This window comes from Sus scrofa, chromosome 10, assembly GCF_000003025.6.
Source record: "Sus scrofa isolate TJ Tabasco breed Duroc chromosome 10, Sscrofa11.1, whole genome shotgun sequence".
Classification (NCBI taxonomy): Eukaryota; Metazoa; Chordata; class Mammalia; order Artiodactyla; family Suidae; genus Sus; species Sus scrofa.
In genome coordinates, this window is record NC_010452.4 from 6442277 (window position 1) to 6463772 (window position 21496).

At 40.1% G+C, this 21496-nt stretch overlaps 1 protein-coding gene across 1 annotated transcript in view; it reads right to left on the minus strand.

Moving 5' to 3' along the window:
• The window catches only part of USH2A (usherin), an 837143-nt gene that overhangs the window by 616686 nt on the left and 198961 nt on the right, over positions 1-21496 (minus strand). The window contains 2 exon segments of the mRNA XM_021064292.1: positions 4384-4547; positions 17012-17195. Coding sequence (XP_020919951.1) covers positions 4384-4547; positions 17012-17195 — 348 coding nt within the window.

The window sequence follows — 21496 nt, forward strand, 5'->3', positions numbered from 1 at the left end:
TCATGGATTAGGAAATTTAATATTGTTAAATGTCAATACTACCCAAAGAAATCTATGGATTTAATGGAAACCTTGTCAAAAATCTCAATGACATTTTTTTTTTGCAGAAATAGAAAACTCATCCTAAAATTCACATGCAATCTTGAAAGACCCCAAAATCACCAATATAATCTTGAAAAACAAAACAAAACACAAAGCTGGAAGAGACACACTTTCTGATTACAAAACATACCACAAACTCACAGTAATCAAAATAATACGCCTCCAGCATAAAGACAGGTATATAGAACAATGGAATAAAAAGTCCAGAAATGAATACCCACTACTCATATATACAGTTGAATGATTTTTGACAAGGAAGCCAAGACCATTCAAAAGAGGAAGTAATGTCTTTTCAACATATAGATCTGGAAAAACTGGATATCCATGTGCAAAAGAAGGAAGTTGGACCCTAATCTAACACCATTTATAAAAATTAATTCAAAACAGATTAAAGATTTAAAACATAAGACCTAAGACTATAAAAGTCTTAGAAGAAACCTCAGGGCAAACCCAAAAAATTCCATTAAGAAATGGGCAAAGGATTTGAAGAGGTATTTCTCCAAAGAACAAATAGTCCATGAGCACATGAAAAGATGCTCAATATCACTAAACACTGAGGAAACACAAATTAAAACTACAATGAGATACCATCTTACACACATTAGGAGGGCTACTACAAACAGAAAACAAACGTTGGCAAAGATGTAGAGAAGATGGCATCCCTGTTCACTTTTGGTAAGAATGTACGAAGGTAAAGTTGTCATGGAAAACAGTATGGCAGTTCCTCAAAAAAATAAAATAAAAATAGAATTACCGTATGACCCAGCAATCCCACTTCTGAGTACGCACCCAAAAGAACTAAAGGCAGAGTCTTGAAGAGATGTTTGTATACCCATGTTCATAGCAGTATTATTCACAAAAGCTAAAGCATAGAAGCAACCCAGGTGTCCACTGACAAATGAACAGAGAAGCACAAGGTAGTATAAACAAATAATGAGATAGGGCTCAGCTTCAAAAGGAAGGAAATTCTGACATATGCTAAAACATGGAGGAATATTGAGGACATATGCTAAGTGAAATAAGCCTGCAACGAAAAAGCAAATACTTTATGATTTTGCTTATATGAAGTACTTAGATTATTCAAAATCATAGTGATGGAAAGTCAAGTCATGGTTGCCAGGAGCTGGGGAAAATGAGGGGGGAGGATATTGTTCAATGGGTTCAGAGCTCCAGCTTCACAAGAAGAGAGCTAAGGAGATGGACGGTAGTGACCACTACACAGCATTATCAAAGTATTTCGTATCACTGAACCGTATATTTTAAAAGAGTCAATTTGGTAAATTTTGTGTGATGTATGTTTTACCATAATAAAAGTATTTTTTAAAGAGAGCTCTGAGATCATCTCTGATAAATGGAGATAAATAATGTAGATGATGGGAGTTGCTGTTGTGGCTCAGCAGATTCAAAACCCAACACAGTGGCTGTGAGGATGTGGGTTAAATCTCTGGCCTCACTCAGTTGGCTAAGGATCTGGCATTGCCTCAAGTTGTGGCATTGGTAGCAGACGTGGCTCAGATCTGGCACTGCTGTGGCTGTGGTGTAGGCCTATAGCTGCAGCTCCAATTTGACCCATATGCCGCAGGTATGGCCCTAAAAAGAAAGAAAAAAGATGTGGATGATAAAAAGATGGATAGATAACCAAGGATAAGCATAAAAGTGAGTAGTGTCAAGATTTCAATACAAATGAGCTATGAATGTATGTTTGTTTTGTTTAGTTAAGCTTACAGCCAAAAGTTTAAGACAAACTGGAATGCCATTCATAGGAAAGCATGCAGATCCCTTTCAGATGTATTCTGTTTCTTTCTCTCCATATCAAAGAGAATGCCTCTCATTTTAAACGCATTAAACAATTATTCATCAGAGACAACTACATCACTAAGGCAGGACAACTAATCAACGAAGGTAGCGTATTATGAGAGAGGGTCTATCAGATTTTAATTCAATTCTCCTGTAGTCTAGAAATTATATCCCAAGATTCTCACCCCAGAATTTATATTTTAGGATCCCCACCTCCACTCCTTGTCAAAAAAAAAAAAATCATCACAGGTGATATTGCTAAACTTTTGTCAATGGCTATGGAAGTGGCCAAGATAATCGTTATAATCCCATGATTCCCAAACTGTACAGAAGAACACCACACCACATTACACAATTTAGGGAAAATATATTCTTGACATCATGTGGACACAAAGAAAAATAGGGCCTGAGGTAGTTCACAGTTTCAACAATAGATAGCACTATGTTCCCTTCAATAGCATCATATCTTCGTGAGGCTGGCTGGTCTGGCTGTTGGGGGAATAAAAAGGACCGTGTGAAAATCACAGGGGAATAGGACAGACAGCAGCTCCCTTCACAGCTAGCACTTCCCTGCTCCCCCCATTCAGTCCTTTTTATTACCATCGTATCCATCACTCGACTGTGTTTTGAGCTCCTTTGAAGGCAGAAATCCTAATTTTTTTTTATCATTAATTACCTCTGTTGATGCTGAGTTTCTCACTTTGCACGATGTTTTGTTAAATGTTATAAAACACCACAAACAAAACCACCTCCACAGTAGTTGGAGGAACATGTTCAATACGAAATATCACCATCTTAAAGAGCTGGAAAGTCAAAAGGAGCATACCCTGAAAAGAATAACCATAAATATGGAAGTATTTTAAACTATTAAAAATTGGAAGCATTTGGACCAACCAAAAATGTTTAGCCCAGAAAAGAAAATCTTCATGTAGGAGTAAAAGTCTACACACTACTAAGAAATGTAGGCCAGCTTTCAAGTGACCAGACTATCTGCTTTTGCCTGAGGTGTGATTCCTAGACTGTGTCTCAGGTGCAAGAACAGGTAGCAAAAAATGGAGCAGATGTCAATATTTTCAGACAAAATTAGTGGCAGGAGCAATAAAAAAAAAAAAATCACTAAGATTCCATACGTGGTATGTAAAGATGTCACAATTCTATTACGAATGGTGATCTACAATTTATATCCAAAGAAATGCGCTGGAATTCCTGTTGCACACGAATCAATTATATAGCTAATTGATGAAAAACAAATATTAATTAAATGTTCCATGAACCCAGATCGGTGTTTAGACTGTATTTAAACACAAAGGTAATAACGGCAGTCCTTTCCCAAGAGTAGCATAAATACCTACGGTTTTACCTCTACTAAAATCCAGAGAGACCAATGAAACACAGGATGATGAAGATAAAACACACAGGTACAAATGCTGAATATGCCTTACTAATCATTAGCTGTGCCTTGCCTTCCACACCTTCGATGTCTAGTATAGTTGCCATGGAGCCCAATATTTTATTACTTTTCCCTCGCTCCCTTAAATAAGATGGCACTCTTTCAGGCATGCCTGTTTACAATGATTTGTCTGCACTTGTGGTGCATAGCATGCATTCTAGCATTGAGATGCAATGATATGGTCTCAGGATGCCTCAAGGAGGATATGCATTGGGTAGCATATTATAGAGGGCCCCTTACCATATGTTCTCAGCAAGCATTTCTTTGGACTCTTGGAAAAGGTAAGGATATATGAACTTGAAGTAAATATAAAGAAATCACCAACATGCTATGAAATTGTAGGACGGCAGGTGACCTTGCCCCATCCATTCAAGGCACTGGAGAACAATGCTGAGAAGTCAAAAGACAATACAATGTAACCTTTACCTTCCAAGAGTTACAACAAAAATGTGAGAGTTGAAACAACTAATTCAACTTTATTGATATTCCCAAAGATGGGAATATCAACTACAGTAGTAAACAATATGTGGTGATAAATAAGACAATAATTACTACAATATCAATAAACAAAGAATAGTAGCATACTGTCCATAAAATTGGGGGATAGGAGAACATAAATCTCACAATAAATTAGTATAAATCTTCCATTTGTTATAGACATTACCTGGAATGTTCTTGGGTGTCTGGGTGAACAATCATTTTGGTTTAACCAGGGCTGTCCTAATGTTTGCACTAAAAGTCCCATATTCTGGGAAAATCCTTCATTTGGGGTAAACCTTACTAGTAATACCATTCAAGCAAACCAATGTAAATTTCCCACTACTAATATAATCGTACAACCATATTCAAGGACCCAATCCAGGCAAAGAGCCCAAGTTTCATTTGGTATAATTCTTTTTTTCACGTCTAACTTAAATTCTCCACATTGCACCCAAGCCTTGCTGATGGGTTCTTGATGGAACGAGAAATGAATGAGACTCTGTGCCGTTCATGACGTCATTTCATACACCAGCAATGGACCAGGATTCACTTACTTTTGCTGCAGCCCAGCGGATTGTTCACATCCAAATGGCTGGCGCTGGGAACGCAAGTATCACACTTTGAGCCAGTGACAAACTGTTTACAGAAACAGTGGCCCGTGACTGAGTGACAGGTTTCATTCAAGGCTCCTGAGAGGTGACAACTGCAAGGCTGACATCTGAAAACAAGACAAAGCATCAAAGAGAATGACGTTTGAATTAAAAATTCATGGTATAGGTTATAGCTTTCTACAAACCATAAAATGAGAGTCTGGTTTAGCCAATATACTGAAGAGGATTCTTGAGCTAAACAAACAAAAACACAGAACAAAACAGAAAAATTCCTTTATCAAAATGATACTCTGGTAAAATCTCTATGAAGCCTTCTCTTTGTATATTAATTAATGGCCAAAAAAAGGTGTTCAATTGCTTTTTTTTGCTTTTTTTGCTTTTTAGGGCCACACCTGTGGCATATGAAAGCTTCTGGGCTAGGGGTCAAATCAGTGCTGCAGTTAGGCCTATGTGACAGCCACAGCCATACCAGATCCAAGCCACATCTGTGACCTATGCCACAGCTCATGGCAACACTGATCCTTAACCCACTGAGCCAGGCCATAGGTCAAACCAGTGTCCTCATTAATACTAGTTGGGTTTAAAACCTGCTGAGCCACAACAGGAACACCCTATATTGCTACTTTTACAGGCCACAATACATCTTATGGATCCTTTTGCACAATAGTTGCTCAGTTAAGAACACAGCAAACTTTCATCCCCACAAAAGCGGTTCTCCTGACAGCTAAAATTTAAGATTAGATACCCATAAAATTATCTCTTCAAGTATCTTTCCAGTTGTGAAATAGAAAACTGGGTATGATAATTATTGCCCACCCTAAAAATCTTGCAATTCTTTAGTTTATTTTTTTTGTTTGTTTTTTGTTTTTTTGCTTTTTAGGCCCACACCCATGGCATATGGAGGTTCCCAGGCTAGGGGTCGAATCGGAGCTGTAGCTGCTGGCCTCCACCACAGCAACGCTGGAGCCGAGCCGTGTCTGCAACCTACACCACAGCCCACGGCAATGCCGGATCCTTAACCCATTGATCAAGGCCAGGGATCAAACCCACAACCTCATGGTTCCTAGTCAGGTTCACTGACCTCTGAGCCACAAAAAGAACTCCAATTCTTTAGTTTTATAAAAACTAAATTTCACTAAGGAAACAGAGGGAAGAAGATATGTTCGAATACTCTTGATGCCTTAATCTATGTCTTACTTCCTTTATTTTAAGTACTAGACTCATTGATTCCAAATGATTAGAGAATAGAGCATTATTCTGATCTATGAAAAGATGCTATCAATATAAAGAGAAAGAACTTCATTTCAACTTAAATTTCTTGGATCAAAGCTATCTGTTAAAGATAACTGTCTTGGCATTTTGCCGTGAGAGAAACTAAAACCTGTTTCCTCAGAATGAATTTTTCAAACACAGAGACCATATGCCAATGTCCCTGGTCAGGGAAGCAATATTGGCGCCACTGAAAGATGAGAGAAGAGAAACTGCACTTAGAGCAAGACCACGTATGATCCGCCAATCCCACTCCTGGACACATACTTGAAGAAAATTGTAATTCAAAAAGATTCATGCACCCCAGTATTCACTGCGGCCAAGACATAGTAGCCAAGACATAGAAGCAATCTAAGTGTCCATCAACAGAGGAATGGATAAAGAAGATGTGGTGCATATATACAATGGACTGTTACTCAGCCATGGAGAAGAAGGAAGCAGTGCCATGTGCAGCAGCAGGGAGGGACCTAGAGATTATCCTTCTAAGCGAAGTCAGTCAGAAGGAGAAAGACAAATATCCTAGGCTTTCACTTATACGTGGAATCTAATCAAAATACAAGGAATTTACTTATAAAACAAAAGCAAACCCACAGATTTCAAAATCAAATTTATGTGTACCGTAGGGGAAACATGGGGTGGGGGGAGGAAAAATTGGAAGGCTGGGAATAACATATACACACTATTGTACATAAAATTGACAGCCAACAAGGACCTACTGTATAGCACAGGGAGGTCTATTCAACAGTCTGTCATAACCTATATGGGAAAAAAAGAACAGATGCATGTATATGCAGGATCCATTCACTTTGCTGTACACCTAAAAATAATACAACACTGGAAATCAACTATATGCCAAAAATTTTTTTAAAAAAAAAAAAGAAAGAAAGAATTATTTCATGGAAGTTCCCATCATGGCACAGTGGAAACGAATCCAGCTAGGACCCATGAGGTTATAGGTTGGATCCCTGGCCTCACTCAATGGATTGAGGATCCAGCATTGCCGTGAGCTGTGGTGTGGGTCACAGATGCAACTCAGATCCAGCATTGCTGTGGCTGTGGAGTAGGCTGGCAGCTACAGCTCCTGTTAGATCCCTGGGCTGGGAATCTCCATATGCTGCAGGTGCAGCCCCAAAATGACAAAAATAAATAAAACTACTGCCTTTAAACAGAGACTTTCCATATGGTACATTTAAAACCACAGTATGGCTTCACCTATATTTTCCACCAAAGATGCTGGATAGATAGTTACTTCCTGTCACTGCAACTTTTATGGTGTGATCTCCTGGGTAATCATTCAACACCCTTAAAAAAAGCTGATAAAAGCTAAGGCTGCTAAATAAGCTGCAAATTTGTTTTATGGACTAATATCACCCTGGGAATAAATAAAGTACAGTTTGTCTTGAAAACCACTATCCTGTAGTTTGCCCTTTTGATGTCACGATAAAAGGGCATTTTTTTTCCCCTATGAACAACTATATTGTGTCCATTATGTACAGACATTGCAGCCGAACTTCATCTCAAATAGATATTTACATATTAGAGCTGGAGGAAATTATGCCTGGAAATTAAAATGGAATTACAGAAGCAACAAAATATTTAATTTGCTTCTAACTTCATTATATGCTATTACTTAGAGGATATTGTTGTCGGCTTTTAATGTCACATTGGGAAGCATAAACAAGAGACCAGCTCCGCTCAATGCATACATATCTATCACCACACCACTCATGAATAAGTGTCTCTCGAGTATTTCAGTTTTTATTACCATTCACTCATGAGACAATCACATTTACTTTACATACAGTACATGTGGAGTAATAGTTTCCAGTGTATAACATAATTCCTTTTCTTGATGGAGATCTATTTTCTTCGCACTAACTGCTACATGCTTAACTTCAAGTCAGTCCTGTCAATATCCATGGGATATTAAGTTCCAAACCCAAATGGAATAAATAAACCGCTTCTTAGGGAAGCACGCAGAGTTTTGAGTAATTAAATGTGACACTTCCTGATTTCATAGTCTCTTATCCCAGCCATTGTTATATGCACCTTATCTGACTTCTTGTAATTGCTTGCCTTCAATAAGACAGGTATTTACCTGAATAAAGTTCATGGGAGACTTTTCTGAATGCTATAGTTTGTTTCTAGCCTAAAGGACACTGGGGCTCATTTTGTGCTTAAGGTTTACATAAAGGGATTCGTGCAAATTTCTCAGCCACTCAAATATAATTTTAAATGTTTCTGAGACGCTTTAGCAAATCAGCTACAAGTCTGATGTCACTGCATAACTTATGCCTCAAGAGCATCTCCTAAATGAAATACATTGCACGTTTATTAAAACAAAATTATACATGATAAAGGAAAAGGCATTTTAAGCTTAGAAAGAGAAACACCAAACTAAGATGAATTGTGATATTGATTTTTTCAGGATAAATGGTTTTTGTAATATTAATATAAAGAAACCTTTATTACACTAACTCTCTTGGTACAGCTAGAGCTTCTCCCGCAATCTGTTTAAAATCTTCATTTTTCATCCTTATGGGAAAACCTCACTTGCTAAATGGATTTCATAAAGAGTAATCTGTCAAGATTTATATAGATAAACAATTTGTGATGTTTATTGACCAGTTCATTATGGTAAACAAAACAGGAGTCAAGTATCGCTAATCTCTGCCAGTCCTGGCTAGTGCCGTTCTCTTTGGGCCCTTATGTAACTCGGCGTTTACTGGAAGCAATGGAAAGGAAGATAATTGGCTTCTGTCTCTTAAATCACAGCTCTCCTATATTTTCCTTTCCAGGCAGCTTCTTCTGGTTGTGCAAACAGTAGGAGAAAGAATTATCCCCTTACTACTAAAGCAGAAACATCAGTGCGAATGAAGGGAGCGCGTTTCGATCATGCATCTCATTGTCAGAAAGTTCATCACATGAGGAAGAGCTATTGCCATAGGAGGCTCAGGGATACAGTCCAGATCATAGGTAATTCCCCTGACATTACTCTTTGGACACCTCTCTTCTGTCTGGGGCCTCAACTCAGAGGTACCATCAAGCTGATTCAAAGATATTGATTGAAGGAGTTCCTGTTGTGGCTCAGTGATAACGAACCCGACTAGCATCCATGAGGTTGCTGGTTCCATCCCTGGCCTTGCTCAGTGGGTTAAGGATCTGGCATTGCCGTGAGATGTGGTGTAGGTCACAGACACGGCTCGGATCTGGTGATGCTATGGCTGTGGTGTAGGCTGGCAGCTCATGCTGCGTTTCAACCCCTACCCTGGGAACTTCCATATGCTGCATGTGCGGCCCTAAAAAGCACAAACACACACACGAAAGGATATTGATTGACATAAATAATGCTCATTGAGGACCAATTATGTTCCAGGACTGGACAAAGCACTGAGGACGTGAAAATGAATGAGACAGATTGTCCTTCTCTGCCTTCAAGGAGCTCACATTCTAGTGAGAAATGAAAAATGGAAAGAGCATCAATAAAGATGTATGCAGACTCCTTCCGGGCACAGCAAAGGGCCAACTACTGAGTCTGGTGGTACAGGATGCAGGGAGACAGGGAAAGGAGTGGTGAGAAGGAAGCTTAGAGAAGGCGTTTGGGCTGAATATGAAAAGGTGAATAGGAATAAGCCAGGACACTCAGGGAAGGGGAGAAAATAGACAAGATATAGCAGGAGAGGGTGCAAAATTTAAGCAATCCAAAATTTGGGGACATAAAATCACAACAGGGAGGATGCAACAAAGCCAGAAAGGTAAGCAGGGGTGAGATATTGCTAGGTTAGGTGCACTGGTGATGGCGATAAGGAGTGGGACAGATTTAAGAAATATTTAAGCAGGTAAAATCAGTAGGATGGGGTGGACGAATTGAAAAGAGAAGCAAATAAGGGAAGATGGGCATAGAATTACTCCAAGTGTTCTAATTTGCTGAGGAGTAGATGATGGGGACATCGCTTAACATGGAGAACGAAGAGGAAGAGACCACAGACTGATGTGGGCTTTTAGACAAGGATTATTGAATATTAATGCAAACTGGAGAAACTGGACAGTTTTCTCCCATCAGTTCCCAGCACAAAGACTAGCAACGCAGTAAGTGTTCAATAAATACTGGTGAATAAAGGAATGTATAAGGCACTAGGAAAGTGTTAACTTAGGGCACCACAGGTAAATCTAAATGGACATGTAACTCTACCTATAATTTAACTCTTCTGAGCCCTTTCTGATGGGCATAGCGGTCCCTCTGGCTAAAGCCTCTTCAAGGAAGGCATCATTCTTCTTAAAGGGCTGAACTTCTGATTTCCCAAGGCCAGAAGAGTTCTAGGTTCAGTCCTTTCCTTTTTTTCTTTCTCTCTTTTTTTGGGGGGTGGGGTGGGGACTAGCTTGATGTGGGACCTCAGTTCCCAGACCAAGGATTGAACCTGGGCCACAGCAGTGAAAGCGCTAAGTCTTAACCACTAGACAACCAGGGGACTCTCTCAGTTCAGTACTTTTGTGCAGGATCCCAGGAGTGTTCGAATGCCCTCTAGAGGGATTTCGTTTTCCCCTGGTTAAGGTTATACTCCGCCTCTGCAGTGGAGGTGTGGTTTCCACTGAGGTTCTTAGCTTTCCTTTCTTCACAGCCTGCTAGTAGCATGGGGTTCTCTTAGAACTGGAATCGGAGTTATATGACGGGGATCTGGGGCCTGGACATCCTGTGCGTCTGAGCTGAAAGCCATACTCACACGCTTTACTGGAGAGAAGGTGAGAGGCACTGTCTCATCAAGAAGGCAGGCATCATCAGTGCCCGGTCCATCCTCCCTGGTGAAGCTTCTCATGAATAAAGGGAGGCATGAGAACTGGACCTGGGCAGTAACCCCCTTGTGTCCAGGCAACAGTGCCATCTGAGTGGGGACATTCCTGTCACCTGGAGAAGAGCTTACTTAAGCACAGTTTTGCCCTGGGGCCCCAGCCACCTTCTCCTTTGCTGGCACTCCGCCTCATCACAGGGAACGTGGGCTATGTTCGACACACTGGTCACCAAGATCAAACGTTTAAAAGAAAAAGAAATCCCAGGAGTTCCCGTCGTGGTGCAGTGGTTAACGAATCCGACTAGGAACCATGAGGTTGCGGGTTCGATCCCTGCCCTTGCTCAGTGGGTTAAGGACCCGGCGTTGCCGTGAGCTGTGGTGTAGGTTGCAGACACGGCTCAGATCCCGCGTTGCTGTGGCTCTGGCGTAGGCTGGTGGCTACAGCTCCGATTCGACCCCTAGCCTGGGAACCTCCATATGCCGCGGGAGCAGCCCAAGAAATAGCAAAAAGACAAAAAAAAAGAAAAAGAAATCCCAGAAGTCTCGCTATACTAACAACAACACACACAGTTACATCTAGAAGCTCCCTGGTAGCTTCGTGGGTTGAGGCTCTGGCATTGTCACTGCCGTGGCTCAGGTCACTCCTATGTAATGGGTTCGAACCCCAGCCTATGAACTTGAGGTGCTACAGGTGCAACTAAATAAACAAACAAACAAATAAATTCATGTTGTTTTCTGCCACTACGTTTGTAGTGAATAATTATTACAGCAATAATAAGAAATTAACATGCCTAGTCTAGTAGAAAAGCGATAATGAGGCCATAAATGTTCCTGATGCCCACTGTTGCATGATTCCTATTATATCACATTGAATAAATGCTACTACACTATAAAAACTAACATTATAGAGTCTGTATCAGAGGAGAATCTACCTATTCGTAGTCATAGTAGATTGTAAAAATGACCATAATTCCTTACCTCTCTCTTTCCGCAGGTTCTTTGCAATTAACTGTATAATTCCCCCCATCACAAAGTAGAATCTATTTCTCCACTTGTGAATATGGGCTTGCCTGTGACTTTCTTTGGCCAATAAGGCAAACATAATATTGTGGCAGTTCCAAGCATGGGCTGCCAGTGTCCCAGCAGCCTTCTGCTTTCTTCATGGGAACTCAGCCGCCAGTTTGTGCGTGAGCCCCAGCTAGAGCCCTGGATGATGAGAGGCGTGGGGTGCTTTCACCCCATTAACCTAGATAAGAGCTAGCTGTCTAATAGTCACCACAGAACAAGAATCTGTGAGGCGCATTCCCCAAAATTCCACTATTATACCATGAAAAGAATGAGTGGACAAAAAGTTATCTGCTTCCCTTTGAAGCCTTTGATCTGGTTCTCAAAGACCAACTGGGACCCATGGGAAGCATGCATGGGAAAGGATGACCAGATAACTTAGGACTCAGACGGAGAATGTTTGCAGTCAAACTCAAAATACTCTGATCACAGAAGAATCTGACTTTCTGTTTTAAAGGTCTGAGCCTTTAGATTCCCTGGCCAGCCTAGATCCCAATTCCTGACCATCTGAGGGAAACTACAGTTCACTGGGTGTCAGCTGGTAAGTAAGAGACAAGAAGTGATACGACTGACTCTTTAAGGCTCCAGAAAAGACAATATATACCTAATGAATACAGAGAAAAGAAGTCATTAGGGAAGAACCTCTGGGGGATTGTGATGTGTGGACATTACGTGAGAAACGTGGGGATAGACCAGATGAACTGGAGCTGCCTTGTGGCCACGGGAAGGAGGACTCCCAGCCACAGGTCAGCTTGAGGACAGTGCCAGGGGGGGCAGCGTGTCAAAAAGAGACAAACTGAATGTGGCCCATTTTTGCCTCATTGTTTTTGGTTTAGACAAATACGATATACTTGTTTATTTGCTTATTTTGCTTTATTGATGTTTCCAATGCGCGGACCTTTTTTTGCTTGTTTTCAAACCTGTTTAAACTGTGTTTGCTTTATGTGTCAAAGGTAAATGGAGTGATTTTTGCACTTGGATCAGCTTTTTAAAATACGTGCCCTCCTTTTTGTGATGGAGAACTTTTGAAGAATGAAGTACTTGTATGAGAACAGGGAAATGATTTTCCAGAATGTCACTGTTGTGTTTGGTGCCTTTTCTGTCGTTGTTGCTGCTGCTGCTGCTGCTGTAGTTTAGGGCCTGGGCCTATTTTATATTTATTTTTCTTTTTGGAATATAAAAAAAAAACAGTGTATAAAATAAGCCAAGAGAAAAATATAGCAAACATAGCTGTGTGCCATAAAGAGAAGACGGAGTAGGGTAAAGAATATGTGTGAACTTCATGGAGCAGTCGAATAAAATCCCCTGAATATATAAGCGGAAAAAGAAGACGAGAAAGCCAATTTATTTTTTAAATCAATGGAGAGGTACAATGATACTTGTATCTTCACCTCGCTTAACAATAAAATACTTAAATTTTTGTAGAATTTTAAAAATTAGTTTGAAATCAATTTATACTTGCAAGTACCCACCACAGTGCCTCATTCAAGGTACATTCAAATGACTTTAGATAACTTTCTTTCCTTTTAAAAAACTGTAACGTCAGGGCATAAATAGTTATTTTCTTATACTGTGTCTGTATACATTTCAACTATGAGTGGATTTCACTCAGCAAATAAAAATTCCTTACACTTGAAGGAAGCCCACTTATATTTGCCATCTTCGCACACATTTTCAAAATAGTCAATGTTAGTATATCTACACAATAACAACCACAAGTCAGCAAAGAGATTTCAACACCATTCAGGAAAGGAATGGACAACATAAAAAGAATAAAACCCATTTTCATCGCCTCTCAATGATGATCAAAAGTACAGCTCAAGTAATTCTCATTGTCACATCTTCAAATATCTTTCTCTATGACCTTCTGTGCGAGAGGATTTCTTCTGGAACCACCATCCATGTTAAAGCGAGACTCGACAGTAGAATTCATCAGTGGAAGAGAAGGGTCACCTCTAGACAGGCATTCCGTGTGATTGATTCCCTGGGCCCTATGTGGTCAAGAGAGGCTTTACTCTTTCTATTTATTTCGGAGGAGCTGGATTATATATGATGGCCCTTGCTTTCAATAGCTCTTTCCAGCAGCAGCCCATGGACAATATCCGAACCAAACCTGCCCAATCTGAAAGCATCCTGAGTCCTGCTCTCATGTGGGTGGTTAGGACTTGAAGAGTTACATCAATGTTTATACTCCTTTCACTAAGATGATGATGGCATAAGCCTTTTATTTTTCCATTTTTGGTGGAGGTGAGGAAAGTAGTTCAAATGGGACTTTATTCTGTGTTGGCTATCTAAAGCATGGGATGCAGGAGGGGCATCCAAATTTAAAACTTGGAGAAACAGCTAGTCATAGGTCTAGAGCCCATGATAGAGATCTAATAGATGATAATATATTTGGGAGTCATTTATATATATGTAGTGGTTGAAATCATGAACATAGATATGTAAATTGAAAGAGCAAATTAAAGAGGACTAATCAGCAAAAGAAAGAGCAAACAAATCAGGGAAATAGAATCTTAGGAGCCAAAATAAGAAAGAATTTTAAGAAATAAGGAGGATAATAAAATAATTGGTAGAGTGGAAAGCCATGAGTCATAAGAATGAATAAGAAATCAATTTTACTTTCATTGTTCACTGATGCTTTCAATACACTGCATGGGGCTAATTCCCCTGTCTGCCACCTAGATATAAAGTGAGTCAATTGCACAGTTTTTCTGGTCTTTCTTTGGGTAATAGAAAGTCCTGCAGTCAATTCAAATTGAAAAGTACAAGTTCAGTACGAGGAAGAAAACTGGAGGCATTCAAAATATATTACAAAGCTATCAAAATCAAAATGATATGGTAGCAGCACAAAAATAAGACATATAAACTGATGGAACAGATGAGAGAGCCCAGAAATAAGTTCATGCACAACAGTCTACTGATCTTCAGAAAGGGTATCAGGGACACATGATGAGGAAAGGATGGTTTCTTCAACAAACGGTGCTGGCAAAACTGGACATTCACTATAAGAAGGATAAAACTGGACCCTTAAATCACCATATACAAAAATCAACTCAAAACACTTAAAGACGTAAAAGTAATATCAGAAACTAAAACTACTAGAAGAAAACAAAGGGGAAAAAGCTTCTTCAATTGGGTCTGGGAGATGATTTTGTGGTTTTAACACCAAAGTTCAGGCCAAAAAGCAAAAAGACATAATCTAAAAAGCTTTTCCACAACAATGGAAATCATCAAGAATGAAAAGACAACCTACAAAATGGGAGAAAATGTTTTCAAACCACCTATCTGACAAAGGGTTAGTATCCAATATATGTAAGAAACTCATATAACTCAACAGCAAAAAAAAAAAAAAAAACACAAAGCCTAATTTTAAAAAATGAGCAAAGGATGTTTATAGACACTTCTCCAAAGAAGACATGCAAATGGCCAGCAGGTACATTAAAAAGTACTCAACATCACTAATTATCAGAGAAATGCCAATGGAAACCACAAGGAGATACCACCTTCAATCTATAAGCATAGCTACTATCAAAAAGGCAAAAACTAAGTCTTGGTGAGGATGTGGAGATCAAAATCCTGGTAATACTTTTTATTTAACATTTGCTGTACCATGTGTTTTCTATATTCATTCAGAATGATTTAGTATTTGTAGAAAAGCGTAGTAACGCCCTGAGACTAGCCAAGATTCTGGAGACTCCAACTGTAACAGAAGTGGAGCAACAAGGATTTGAAAAAACATATATATGTCATAAGAACATAAAATTGTTTGGAAAAATATTCAAAATATCCCGTTAAAGTTTTTCTAATCAACGTGAATTTTAGTAGACAGCCAAATTAACGAGTTTAAGTTCTTTTTCAATAATTTACCCTGTCACCCTGTCCCCACTCTCACTGAGGTGTCAATGGAGAGTGTCATGGACAAAAGGCAAGCAGCAGGTGGACAGGAGCTGAAAAAATAATCTCAAACCCTTGAATAATTAGCACTTATATTTACAAATATGCACGCTTACTGAAAAACAGATTTGCTTGATGTGTGCAGACACAACACTCGTTTCTGGGGGATTTGAACGTCAAAGAATTCATGGATATAGGCCCAACCCTAGACTAATTTATAATCTGATCAGACCAAAAAAAAAAAAAAAAAAAAACCGCATGTGGAATTAGCATCTCAGCATATCTTCAAAAATACAGCAATGATCTATCCCAAGAGACTGGACATAGTTTCCTGTGCTGTACAGTACGACCTTATTGCTTATCCATCCCAAACGTAACAGTTTACATCTAGCAACCTCAAGCTCCCTGTCCATCCCACTTCCTCCCCCTTGGCAACCACAAGTCTATTCTCTATATTCATGATTCAGTTTCTGTTTTGTAGATAGGTTCATTTGTGCCAATTTTAGATTCCACATATATATGACTGGCTCACTATACTGTATAGCAGAAATTGACACAACACTATAAATCAACTATACTCTAATCAAAATAAAATTTAAGAAAATACAGCAATAAACATAAATGCATGAAAGTAAATGCCGACAGATATAAAGGAAAGAAGAAGTAGAATATTAAAGACAATGTAACTTTGAAAAGTGGTTACTTTCAGAATGTACTTTACACACTGGGAAAAAAAAAATCTTTTCACTGAATACAAAGATGTTTCTCATATGCCAGTATTTAAACCTCAGAGTTCCCATTGCAGCGTAGTGGTTAACTAATCCAACTAGGAACCATGAGGTTACATGTTTGGTCCCTGGCCTTGCTCAGTGCGTTAAGGATCTGGCGGTGCCGTGAGCTGTGGTGTAGGCTGCAGACACGGCTCAGATAACAGCGCTGCTGTGGCTGTGGTGTAGGCCGGCGGCTGCGGCTCCAATTCAACGCCTAGCCTGGGAACCTCCATATGCTGCAGGAGCGGCCCTAGAAAAGGCAAAAAGACAAAAATAAATAAATACATAAATAAATTAAACCCAAATTAAAAAGGCAAAGGGGACATAAATGGATAAAGTAAATTAATAAATTAAAAAGCAATAAATTCAGGGGCCACATAGAACAAAGTATACACACATATATGCTGCCTATTCTAGTCTATGTGCGTGTGCATCTGAATTTTCTTCTATGGATATTTCTTTACCTGTCTTTCTCCACACCAAATTTTTAGTTCTTTGAGGAAAACGGACTTTATTTAGTTACATATTCCCAGACCTGAATACTGGGCACATACATCAATGTATAGCAACTTATACCGTGGAATTCTGGGAAATAGGCAAAGATTATCTCTATGTCTAATGAAAGCAGACAACAAAGAATAAAAGACTATATCAAGAAGTGAAGCTAATATATCAGCTGCTTTTTACAAAAGAGCTGGCTAAAAAAATTCAGTTAATTTAAAAAAGCAATTGCAAATGCAGTTTAAGAAAAATACTTAACTATTAATTTTTATAAATGCTTACCTTCCAGTCTGAGGATCAAATCCAAAGTGAAGGTCTTTGCAATGGTTACAACTTTGTCCCGTGACGGAAGCATCTTGGCAAAGGCACTGACCAGTCAAGCTATCACAAATGTCATGAACTGCACCAGTGGTGTGGCATGAACATGGCAGGCAGCCAGTGGCATTACCTGGAGAAATATAAAAACCTGGAAAGAAAGAAATGAGGAGCTTTCATTACCCTTCCTATCCAGTCTTTTCTTCAAAAATATTATTTTGATTACATGGAAAAAAGGAACGCCCATCACGGCACTACCTCAAACCTCATACAAACACGGCTACCATGCTCTTGACTGGAAATGACAACAATGACCAAAGAAAGGCTGCGGAATAATTGTCCTGGGTGTCTTCCTAGCACCTACCACTCAGTGCATGTTAAACCTGCTTCATGATCTTTCCACCAAAGACTGCTTCCTCCTCTCATCATTTCCATTTCAGCAAATGGCACCACCATCTACAATTCAGTTGCACCACCTAGAATCCTGAGTCATCTTCAGTAGGGTAGCCAGGTAAAATACGGGATGCTGAGTTACATTTGAGTTCCTGATAAACAAGTTTTGTTTGTTTGTTTTTAGGAAAAGTCTGCCCCATGTGGTTTTTGCTTATATTTTTAAAAATCATCGTTATCTGAAATTCAAATCTAACTGACCATCCTATATTTTGCTGGAACTTGCAACCCGGAGTGCACTCCCTCTGCCCCGACATCTAGCTAACGACCAATCCTCTGAATAACGTCTTCAAAGAATTTTAAACCTTCTAGTCTCCATCCCCACTGCTATGTCCCAAAAAGTCCTACTAAGCTTTTTATAGTTAACTCTATGTACCAGAGGCTATCGTAAAAAGCTTTCTATTCATGGACTCATTTAGTCCTCACAGCAAGGCTAATAATTCAGGCATTATTGTGTCCATTCTGTAAACTAAAAAACTGAAGGTTTAGAGAGGTTGACAGACTTTTCTAAGATGATGGAGTGGACAAGTCACAGAACCCAGATTTGCATCTATGCCTCTTAGCTGCCAGGGCTGTCTCTTCCACTGGCATCACCCTGGTCCCCCTGCAGTCTGTTCTTCACAGTGGACCTGGAACCATTGTTTTCCATGTAGCTTGGACATCTCATTCCTCTGTTTGATAACCTCCTAGTCCCCTTTGGGAGAAGAAAGAAATCCCTAGCCCAGCCTCCAATCTCCAGTCAGGTCCCACCTATGTCCCTAGCTTCATTTATTTTCTCCTCCCAGCTGTCCTAGACATACTTAGTTCTTGATGCCTGAAGCCATTTTCATGGGCAGTTCTGTCTGATGAAATGATCTGGACCCACCTTTTCTGCTTAGTTCTTGATGCCTGAAGCCATTTTCATGGGCAGTTCTGTCTGATGAAATGATCTGGACCCACCTTTTCTGCTTAGTTCACCCCAGGACTTATGACCATCTCCAGCAACCTACGTGAAGTTAGTTTTCATAGCATCCTATTCATTTCCTATAAGATGCTGATGACAATTCTAACTAATCTCATTTCCACCAGATTGGAACCTCTATGAAGGCAGGAACCTCATCTGATTTATGTCTCACCATGTCCCCAGCATCAAGGATGGTGCTTGTCACAAGCAGGTACTCAAACACTGGAATTCACAAAACCACTCCAAAGGACCAGGTAGGAATGGGTCCCCATAACTGCTATATTTTTTAAAAAAAGAAAAGGAACAGAATTTAATTATAAAATCCATCCTTTGGCTTATAGGAAAAGAGAAGAAATAAAAATATGATTCAAAAACACTTTCAAAATTTCTTGGACCCAGAAGGTGGAACACGTATAAACTTAGAAATGCATTGGACATTTGGATGATGGGACAGGCATACAATGGAGAAATGGTTCTTAGTGCTCTGTGATATGCGTATTTGCAAGTAGGCGCATATGTACATACAAACACATGTAGACTTATATACACACACAAGCATATGCGTAATGATACAAGGAATTTTATAAAACAATGAGTAACGTTCTGGTGAATGAGAATTAACTGTGCAATTGCTATAATCAATAACTTAGGCATATAAAGTATCAGTGATATTGAAAGAACGCACATGAGCACAAAGGGAACATTCTGTGTCATCTACTCTTTAGGGGAAAAACAAAAAGTTACTGGAACACTGCACACCTCATTTGAGGCTCTAGCTGAAAACAAGCCCTTCTTTCCCAGGCATCCACAAGTTGTTTTTCTTTTCCTGGGCCCCGCATATTCTCTTTTAAAAAGCCTCAGAAAGAGTGAAATAGAAAAGGAAGAAGGTCAAAATTTGGGCCATTCAGTTGGAGAGAACTAAGACTATCATTTTTTATAGGAATTTACAACTAGATTAGGTCATTTGCTTCTTTGCATCCGCTGACAGCAATCTGCCTTACAGGTATTTCCAGAAATAAAGAATGGCCATGGCAATTCTTACACATTCTCCTACTTGACTCATCATGTGATCAAAATCACAAAGCTAGACGGCTTCCAGTTTGGTTTCAAGACCATTATGGCTGTGATTCTATGTAAATTTCCCTTCCTGGGAAGATACCTAGGTCCTTAGATTCATGGTGATGGCATCCTGAGTGTACCAACAGCTCTCCAATTTGGGTGAATTACCCATTAGCATAGATACTTTGAAGTCGAATTAATTTGCATTTATTGAAATAGCTTCCAGCCACACAGGGTTTTTTGGGGGGTTTTTTTAGAACAATTAGGAGTGATTTTTTGCAAGAAATGATTAAATGAATCTGTAAAGACCAGGAGGGTAGATTTTTGTGCAGAAGATGGGGCTGAGCAAGTCCTGGAGAATAAAAAAAGACCACAGATGTAAGCAGAGCACAAGAAAGGTGCCAAGTACCCAGGGAACCTGTAACCTGGAGGTTAGAACTTCAAGGAAAAGGCGACACTGGACTTTTCCTGGGGTTAATTCCCTCCCCGCTTTCAGGTGTATCATAAAAGGTAACCCACCAGTGTTTAGCTGTCCTATTTTTAAGCAGTTCTCATTAGGATGACTCGGGTACCTTCCTGCTTAACGATCACGTCTCCCTTTACCCGAATGTGCCTAATTCTAGCCCATTACCTCTCCTTTTATGACGCCTGACTATAGGAAACAGCTCCCGGTCCCTCCTACTCAAACTTCAGCTCCTGAATGCTGCTTAAAGGTAACTGACCTTACTCTCTACTTTTTTTTCAACGCAGTGGATTTCTGATGTCCCTCCACCAGCTTCACTGCATGTTTCACATCCGTGTGTCTGCATGGTCTGAACTGACTCTTTAGAGATGTTTCTCCATCAGTGATTCTGTACCACATTCTGACGCGTGGGCAATAGACACGCAATACACCACGTGCCAGCCCACGGCGCTGCAAGTTCACTTTCACATAGCACACATCAGCCCACTCAAGTCTCTTCTCTTCTCCAGTTCTCTCCAAGCTAACGCCTGGTCCCAAACAAGACACGTGGGAGAAACAACATGTCATAAAGCTCATGTGAAAAGTCATCATCTCATAAAAGAGCATTGCTTTCTCCGGGAGGCGGCTTACAGAACCTGTGGAGTTCAAAGTTATTAGCCAGGCAGCTGGTATGACCTCCTGCAGCGGCTGTGTCTGCGGGATGGTACCTGTCTCGGACGTAAAGAAGAGCCCATTTCCCAGCAATGTCCCTCCCGAGGACCATGAACAACGAGGCTTTGCTAAGGTCTGGAAATGGGAGAAAGAAAACAGGTTTAACCTCTAGGTCTTATTCAGCAAAGGAGGGCAGAGCTGGGACCAAGCACTAACGACGAGCTGTTTAGAGGAAACAATTCTCAGCTTAAACAGAGAATGGACATGGCATTAAGGAAAGAGTCTGGGAAGGAGTTTGTGGCTCATCTACACCCAGGCAACAAAAGACTGTTTTAGAAGTGGCTTTGCAAATCAGTATTTGCAAGAGGAAGTGTAGTAGACAATGGTAATTGAAAGTAATAATTTTAGAGTACCAGTGGCTCAGGCCACTGCCGTGGAGCATGTTTGATCTCTGGCCCCGGGAACTTCCACATGCCACGCTGCAGCCAACCCCCTCCCCCTAAATTGGGTGTATAAAACGATGCTAATAAATATAATGCTAACATCACTATTCATAGATTTGACCAAATGTTAACATATGCATAAATAAATATGATTATTCACCTCAAGCTATAATTTCTATTTCAACATTTTAAAAACTCATTTTTTTTTTTTTTTGGTCTTATATGGAGGTTCTCAGGCTAGGGGTCGAATCGGAGCTGTAGCCACCGGCCTATGCCAGAGCCACAGCAACGCGGGATCCGAGCCACATCTGCAACCTACACCACAGCTCATGGCAACGCCAGATCGTTAACCCACTGAGCAAGGGCAGGGACCAAACCCGCAACCTCATGGTTCCTAGTCGGATTCGTTAACCACTGCGCCACGACGGGAACTCCCCAAAACT